The following is a 9,236-nucleotide window of genomic DNA, read 5'->3' on the forward strand; positions in this document are numbered from 1 at the left end:
CGGGCTTGTATGGGTGTGAGTGAATACGACTGGAGCGTCTCTTGTGGCAGGGTAAGGGAGAGATGCTCACGTACTGGCCTGTCGGGCATGTATGGGAGTGAGTGAATACGACAGGAGCGTCTCTTGTGGCAGGGTAAGGGAGAGATGCTCAAGTATAGGCCTGTCGGGTTTTATGGTTGTGATTGAATACGACTGGAGCGTCTTTTGTGGCAGGGTAAGGGAGAGATGCTCATGTACTGGCCTGTCGGGCATGTATGGGTGTGAGTGAATACGACTGGAGCGTCTCTTGTGGCAGGGTAAGGGAGAGATGCTCGTGTACTGGCCTGTTGGGCTTGTATGGGTGTGAGTGCATACGACAGGAGCGTCTCTTGAGGCAGGGTAAAGGAAAGATGCTCATGTACTGGCCTGTTGGGCTTGTATGGGTGTGAGTGAATACGACAGGAGTGTCTCTTGTAGCAGGGTAAGGGAGAGATGCTCAAGTATAGGCCTGTCGGGTTGTATGGTTGTGAGTGAATACGACAGAAGCGTCTCTTGTGGCAGGGTAAGGGAGAGATGCTCATGTACTGGCTTGTCGGGCATGTATGGGTGTGAGTGAATACGACTGGAGCGTCTCTTGTGGCAGGGTAAGGGAGAGATGCTCATGTACTGGCCTGTCGGGCATGTATGGGTGTGAGTGAATACGACTGGAGCGTCTCTTGTGGCAGGGTAAGGGAGAGATGCTCATGTACTGGCCTGTCGGGCATGTATGGGTGTGAGTGAATACGACTGGAGCGTCTCTTGTGGCAGGGTAAGGGAGAGATGCTCATGTACTGGCCTGTCGGGCTTGTATGGGTGTGAGTGAATACGACTGGAGCATCTCTTGTGGCAGGGTAAGGGAGAGATGCTCATGTACTGGCCTGTTGGGCATGTATGGGTGTGAGTGAATACGACTGGAGCGTCTCTTGTGGCAGGTTAACTCTTTGAAGGGCAGAAATTTTGATCGAAAAAATACCTGTGAAGGGCGGAAATGGCGAGCAAAAAAATACCTGACAGGGGCAGAGAAAAAAAAATTCACGAATTAATTTCAACTGACTTATATTTAAATATTTATTACTTTTTATGTATACTACTGTGAAACATTCTTAAAATAACTTGTAAACAATCATAATCTATGATCATGAAAAGTGGTTAGACAACTAACCACAGCCCCACTAGGCAATCAAATGTAACAAACAGTACAGTAATGTTTTGTTTATAACCAACACTTTTCCAAGTAACTTTATCCTTCCATAACAGTTAAGCTATTTACTGTGATAACTTCTAAAACATTCCTTTCCTGCTCTAAGGCATAGGGGCACTTTACATACAGTGCACATCCACACAGTACGAACTGGTTTCTTCCTAGAACTGCAGACTGCACATCTCCTTGATGTTGAATGAACCGGTTGGTGCCCGCTGCTTTCATGGCGAATACTCTTGTCTACAAATGGTTTATGTGTCTTGATTGCGACTGGAGACATTCCTTTGCTTCCAGATGGAGTGGATGCTATCACAGCAACTATTCTTGGAGCTAGCAACCCTTTGTAAACCTCCCGACGAAAATCTTTGTTTGTAAATTGTTCTACAGGAAGTTCCTTGTGCATTATAAATGCGTTCGTAACACAACAGTCGATGAAATGAAAAAACAACCTCATCCACCACTTCTTACTTTTCCTGTTGATCGCATAATCTGATTTGAGTCTATCAAAGTTATCGACAAAATTCATGTGTGAGTTGTAGTCTTTCAAAACCTGAGGGCACTTGATGGTTGTTACAGTTCCATCTTTCATTTTGCGGTTGACAGAAGAAACATCCAGTGGATCATGGCATGTTGAAATCAAGTTCACTGCCTTGTTGTCCTTCCATCTGTACACAGCCACTCCATCTTCACTAACACGACAATCAAATTCACCCCTTTCAAGTTGTTTCTCATCCTTCAGTGCAGGTAGGTGTTTTCTTCTAGGGTTTATTGTTCCACACGCATATATTTCACTTTTTGACTTCAGGTTGCTGAACAGATCATAAGAAGAACAATAATTGTCCATGAAAACAATGTGATGACAACCTTCGAGACCACTTAACAAATTTTGAACAACTTTTGCACCTAACCCTACTTCTGTTGCCCCTAATGTCTTTCCTGTGTAAATGTCAAACTTCAAATTGTAGGATGACTCATCGCACAACATCCATGACTTATAGCCCCGTTTTATAGGCTTATCTCGCATATACTGCTTGAGGGACGACCGCCCCTTGAACTTTACCATCGACTCATCAACTGCCAGTTTCTGGTGAGGTTGGTAACATTCAAAAAATTTTTTCGAAAGATGATCCAGCAAAGGCCGAAGCTTGTATAATTTGTCATAGCTTACACTATTTCTGTCTGGAGCTACGGTGTTGTCATTTAGATGCAGATGGCTCAAAAGGAAGCTAAATCTTTTCACAGTCATTAGTTTAGAAATGTAATTCTCACCGAGGTCAGGTTCAGAACTCCAATAGTCTCTATAGCTTGGTTTTTTGGTTATGCCCATGTATAAATTTATCCCAATAAATGTCCTGATTTCACATGCATCAGTAGGGACAAATTGTTTTCCTGTTTGGGTAGCATAAAGGTTTGTCTGAAATACAATATGGTTGATAAGCGTTTCATCAAAATACTCACAAAAGAGGTCCAATGGCTTGATATTTGCTTTGTTCTTTATTCTTGCTGCTACACCACTTTCTTTTGTGAAGGGAGGCACTGGAAGAACACGAGTATCTTGGGTCCATGTAACTGCGAAGCTGGATGAAGCTGTACGAGAGAGTACTTTAGAAACATTTGGCACATCACTGTCACTTTGTTCAGATTCACTGCTGCTTGACACTGTGTTGAAAACTTTTTCTTTGTTCAAATTCTTATTTATGTAAGTAGGATCAGATGAACTGTCATCGGAGTCTATGACACTATCTTCTTCTGAAGGTATTTCTTCAAACAGTAAACGGTAAATTTCATCCTCCGATAAACCTTTTTGCCGAGGCATATTAGATCTGTTATTTATGCTGAAGTTCTGGGAGGGCAGTGGTTAGCAGCACTAACCACATGCAAATACGCTGTCTGGAATAGAAACGAACATTTGTAAGTGCCCAAATACTATTAAAACATTTATATAAACACATTAAATATAAAAGCAAACACTTACCACACATATAATAGTAAAATTCCTAGTAAAAAGCACTATAATACGTAGCAACGCAAGAAACAATGGCGAGTCTGAGTAAAGTGGTGGCTCGAGTAATAAACAGGACATATAAATGTGGCGCGGTACTGTTCCTGCCATCTGTTGGGTCGCAGGACAACTACAACGTGTGGTTAGAGAGAATCGCCGCGACCCGTAAAAGGGAGCACACGAAAATAATGTGGTTAGAGGAAGTAACCACCGCCCACATAACGACTTTATTTTTGTGGTTAGCTACAGTAACCACCACCCATAAAACAGTATCATATTGGTGGTTAGTTGAGGTGACCCGCACCCTTCAAAGAACAGACGAACACATTTGAACTTGAATATCAGACAGCACAAGAATTTAGAGATGGAAAATAAAATAATAACAGCACAGACGAACACATTTTAACTTGAATGAGAGATGCTCATGTACTGGCCTGTTGGGCTTGTATGGGTGTCAGTGAATACGACAGGAGCGTCTCTTGTGGCAGGGTAAGGGAGAGATGCTCACGTACCGGCCTGTTGGGCATGTATGGGTGTCAGTGAATACGACAGGAGTGTCTCTTGTGGCAGGGTAAGGGAGAGATGCTCATGTACTGGCCTGTCGGGAATGTATGGGTGTGAGTGAATACGACTGGAGCGTCTCTTGTGGCAGGGTAAGGGAGAGATGCTCATGTACTGGCCTGTTGGGCATGTATGGGTGTGAGTGAATACGACTGGAGCGTCTCTTGTGGCAGGGTAAGGGAGAGATGCTCATGTACTGGCCTGTTGGGCTTGTATGGGTGTGAGTGAATACGACAGGAGCGTCTCTTGTGGCTGGGTAAGGGAGAGATGCTCACGTACCGGCCTGTTGGGCATGTATGGGTGTGAGTGAATACGACAGGAGTGTCTCTTGTGGTAGGGTAAGGGAGAGATGCTCAAGTATAGGCCTGTCGGGCATGTATGGGTGTAAGTGAATACGACAGGAGTGTCTCTTGTGGCAGGGTAAGGGAGAGTTGCTCACGTACCCGCCTGTCGGGCATGTATGGAGGTGAGTGACTACGACAGGAGTGTCTCTTGTGGCAGGGTAAGGTAGAGATGCTCACGTACTGGCCTGTCGGGCATGTATGGGTGTGAGTGAATACGACAGGAGCGTCTCTTCTGGCAGGGTAAGGGAGAGATGCTCATGTACTGGCCTGTCGGGCATGTATGGGTGTGAGTGAATACGACTGGAGCGTCTCTTGTGGCAGGGTAAGGGAGAGATGCTCATGTATTGGCCTGTTGGGCTTGTATGTGTGTGAGTGAATACGACAGGAGCGTCTCTTCTGGCAGGGTAAGGGAGAGATGCTCATGTACTGGCCTATCGGGCTTGTATGGGTGTGAGTGAATACGACTGGAGCGTCTCTTGTGGCAGGGTAAGGGAGAGATGCTCATGTACTGGCCTGTCGGGCATGTATGGGTGTGAGTGAATACGACTGGAGCGTCTCTTGTGGCAGGGTAAGGGAGAGATGCTCATGTACTGGCCTGTCGGGCATGTATGGGTGTCAGTGAATACGACAGGAGTGTCTCTTGTGGCAGGGTAAGGGAGAGTTGCTCACGTACCCGCCTGTCGGGCATGTATGGAGGTGAGTGACTACGACAGGAGTGTCTCTTGTGGCAGGGTAAGGTAGAGATGCTCATGTACTGGCCTGTCGGGCATGTATGGGTGTGAGTGAATACGATAGGAGCGTCTCTTCTGGCAGGGTAAGGGGAGATGCTCATGTACTGGCCTGTTGGGCATGTATGGGTGTGAGTGAATACGACAGGAGTGTCTCTTGTGGCAGGGTATGGGAGAGATGCTCATGTACTGGCCTGTCGGGCTTGTATGGGTGTGAGTGAATACGACTGAAGCGTCTCTTGTGGCAGGGTAAGGGAGAGATGCTCATGTACTGGCCTGTCGGGCATGTATGGGTGTAAGTGAATACGACAGGAGTGTCTCTTGTGGCAGGGTAAGGGAGAGTTGCTCACGTACCCGCCTGTCGGGCATGTATGGAGGTGAGTGACTACGACAGGAGTGTCTCTTGTGGCAGGGTAAGGTAGAGATGCTCATGTACTGGCCTGTCGGGCATGTATGGGTGTGAGTGAATACGATAGGAGCGTCTCTTCTGGCAGGGTAAGGGGAGATGCTCATGTACTGGCCTGTTGGGCATGAATGGGTGTGAGTGAATACGACAGGAGTGTCTCTTGTGGCAGGGTAAGGGAGAGATGCTCAAGTATAGGCCTGTCGGGCATGTATGGGTGTAAGTGAATACGACAGGAGTGTCTCTTGTGGCAGGGTAAGGGAGAGTTGCTCACGTACCCGCCTGTCGGGCATGTATGGAGGTGAGTGACTACGACAGGAGTGTCTCTTGTGGCAGGGTAAGGTAGAGATGCTCACGTACTGGGCTGTCGGGCATGTATGGGTGTGAGTGAATACGACAGGAGCGTCTCTTCTGGCAGGGTAAGGGAGAGATGCTCATGTACTGGCCTGTCGGGCATGTATGGGTGTGAGTGAATACGACTGGAGCGTCTCTTGTGGCAGGGTAAGGGAGAGATGCTCATGTATTGGCCTGTTGGGCTTGTATGTGTGTGAGTGAATACGACAGGAGCGTCTCTTCTGGCAGGGTAAGGGAGAGATGCTCATGTACTGGCCTATCGGGCTTGTATGGGTGTGAGTGAATACGACAGGAGCGTCTCTTGTGGCAGGGTAAAGGAGAGATGCTCATGTACTGGCCTGTTGGGCATGTATGTGTGTGAGTGAATACGACAGGAGCGTCTCTTCTGGCAGGGTAAGGGAGAGATGCTCATGTACTGGCCTGTCGGGCTTGTATGGGTGTAAGTGAATACGACTGGAGTGTCTCTTGTGGCAGGGTAAGGTAGAGATGCTCATGTACTGGCCTGTCGGGCATGTATGGGTGTGAGTGAATACGACAGGAGTGTCTCTTGTGGCAGGGTAAAGGAGAGATGCTCATGTACTGGCCTGTCGGGCTTGTATGGGTGTAAGTGAATACGACTGGAGTGTCTCTTGTGGCAGGGTAAGGTAGAGATGCTCATGTACTGGCCTGTCGGGCATGTATGGGTGTGAGCGAATACGACAGGAGTGTCTCTTGTGGCAGGGTAAAGGAGAGATGCTCATGTACTGGCCTGTCGGGCTTGTATGGGTGTGAGTGAATACGACTGGAGCGTCTCTTGTGGCAGGGTAAGGGAGAGATGCTCACGTACTGGCTGATCAGCGAGGACCCGGCACATCGCATGGAGCGTATCCGTGATGACTTGCTGGGAGCTACTCTGGCCACATTCTGCTCCGACAGTGAGTACATGTAGCTAGTACAGTTCTTACAGTACTACCCAAGTATTACTAGTCCTACTATCCCTGTATCACATTTCACAAGCCTTAGTTAGGCAAGAAGGGAAGCGAACCAGATTAAGTAAATCAAATTAAATTTTAACAGAACTAAAGAAATGATTAATTTAGTCCTCGGAACCTAATTTCAAGCAATAAATTATTACAAAAAGAATATAACTAGAAGAACTGAACTTGACAAGTAAAAAAGGTTGGATAATAAATAATTCTACCTTTATTTATACCAAAGTAAAATAAATCTTTCAAAATATAAATCATGAGTGTACAGGGAATAGATGTTGCAGTTTACCTTACTAAAAAAAGTAGGTTTTACTGTACCAAACCAAAATAATTACATTAACTCTGAATACCACACTAATTAGAGCATTAAATATAATGGAAATGCATTGTTAAAAAAAATTATAAAAAATTGGTAATATTACATATAGCCTCATTTTTTTAATTGACGACATAATTGTGAAGTGAATGGTTCCTAGAGCACTATCATGAACACGTGGGTGTGTGGCAGGGCCGAGCGGGACTCAGACGCCAGACCTGCTGCGGGGTCCGGCGGGCAGCGAGGTCGGCCTGTCCTCGGGCCAGCTGGGCCAGCTGTCCCAGCTGTCCCAGCTGCACCTGCGCGCCGTGCAGGCGTGCGCCGGCCAGCGCCCCCAGGTGTGAACCACTGGCACCATCACAATCAGACACATTTAGTATTATATCACACTGTAACTAGTACATTTGAATACGTCATTAATCACTTTACAATTTATAAATACCATTGTATTAAGTACATTTTTAAAAATTAAATTGTGTTTATCTACTGTTGCGAAAGTTGTAATGACAAATCGTAATATAAATTTGGAGCCATGCAGAGAATACTATAAATGGAACGTACCATCATCAGTCAGTGATGGTCATGCTCAGTGGCGCAACAACAGTGGTGGGGGGGGGGGGGGGGGGCAAGGGTATTATACCCCCCCTCCCCCCTCTGAAACCTTGAAGTGGGGGCAAACGGGAGCAAAGAAAGTGCTTTGTAATCAATTTTTAGATAATAAAACTGCTTAAATAGCACCATATTCCAACTTGAAATACAAATTTTCCCGGGGGAGGACCCCTGGACCCCCTGCTTCCATAGGGGGGATCGATGATTCTTTATAAAAAGGTATATTGCCCCCCCTTTGGAAATTTAGTTGTTGCGCCCCTGGCTCATGCTCCTTATCGCTTTTGTCCACATCTTCGTGCTCTAGAATATTTAAACGTGCCCCTTAGTCTGGGGCTAACAAAGAAACCTGGAGGACATGCTGAGAAACAAAATGAAAAACAAGATACTTAAGTAAAACTTAACAGAGGGGAGCACAAAAGGTGAACAAGCAAATTTAGCATATTCTCTAAAAACAAAGAGTATTGGGTAGATCGTAAAGTTACGCTACTAAACAAGAACACCAAGGTTCGAGCTGCTGAATAAGTTGTTTAATATATGCAAATTACCCCTTCATCATCATAATGGCATTTCATTAATAGATCCCTAGAGGTTAACAATTTCAAAGGATCGTTTACAGATTATCATATAGTAGAATATTGGCCAAAGGTGTAAGAGAAAATTAATTGAATTAAATGAATCCGGTTATATTTTACGATGTTAAACAATGAACTTTAAGAATCTTGTTGTAGTATGACTTTGTGGCCTAAGTAATTTTCAAGCGTTTGCAAACCAATTTTCACTAGATGAACAAAAGTAAAAGTTTAATGTTCACAGAGCAGCTACGTAGAAAGAAACGGATGAATGAGGGTGTAACCTCCGGGCTGGTGGCTGGTGGTTGCAGGACTCTGGGCTGCAGTCTCGCAGGAGGGACGCCACGGCAAGCTGTGTGAACGTCACGCTCGCAGACTCCAGCAGGAGCGAGGAGCCGGTGTTCCCCCGAGGACACCGGTCCGCCCCGGCTGTGACCTTCTGCGACCACAGCGGCGCGCCGAGAAGCCCCTGCGTCGACTGAGACGTCACAGGACTCACACACGTGACGTTCCGAAGCTTTCGTTCCCCTCCCGGCACAAGCACACCTTTGGAACGATTTTAAAAATAGTTATATTATGGTCCTCAATAAATAGAACCATTCCACTGTTAATTATAATAAATGAGATGGTAAATATAAAGAAATTGTGTGAAAAGCAGACAAAACTCGTAATCTGAGAGTAGAGAACCTAATGACCATGCAGATGATAAAAATCACTGCAGGAGCTCTGCAATACTAGTAGCTTCAGAAGAAAAACTACCAATGGCAGAGCGACTCCAGGAAAATTCAGTTTTTGGTTTCACGGTCCGAAGAACCCAGAACCATTGTTGTTACAAATGTGTGTGTGTGTGTGTACATGTATGTATATAAAACTTAATTGGCATTATAACTGCCTTAATTTTAATCAAATTATCTCCTGAATAATAATATAAAAAATACAGATGGAAAATCTCGGACAGTTTCATTGATGAGCAAAAATAGGATCAAAATAAAAAATAGGAATGGATGTTTAAAAATTTAAAAAATAACTATTACACCATTAGTATGAAACAAATTGATTCAATTTAAAGTTATTATAAATTATAGGAGCAATATGTAGTTACCAAAGCTGATGTGTGAACATTTTTTAAAAAAAAAACCAAGGATGGAGAAAATGAAAATAGT

At 45.1% G+C, this 9,236-nt stretch overlaps 1 protein-coding gene across 1 annotated transcript in view; it reads left to right on the forward strand.

The window, feature by feature from the left end:
- Positions 1-7,239, forward strand: part of LOC134535246 (guanylate cyclase 32E) — a 69,884-nt gene extending 62,645 nt beyond the window's left edge. The window contains exons 21-22 of the mRNA XM_063374317.1: positions 6,414-6,525; positions 7,088-7,239. Of these exons, the coding sequence (XP_063230387.1) occupies positions 6,414-6,525; positions 7,088-7,239 (264 nt within the window). The remainder of the gene's footprint in view (positions 1-6,413; positions 6,526-7,087) is intronic.
- The last annotated feature ends 1,997 nt before the right edge of the window (positions 7,240-9,236 follow it).

This window comes from Bacillus rossius, chromosome 8, assembly GCF_032445375.1.
Source record: "Bacillus rossius redtenbacheri isolate Brsri chromosome 8, Brsri_v3, whole genome shotgun sequence".
Classification (NCBI taxonomy): domain Eukaryota; kingdom Metazoa; phylum Arthropoda; class Insecta; order Phasmatodea; family Bacillidae; genus Bacillus; species Bacillus rossius.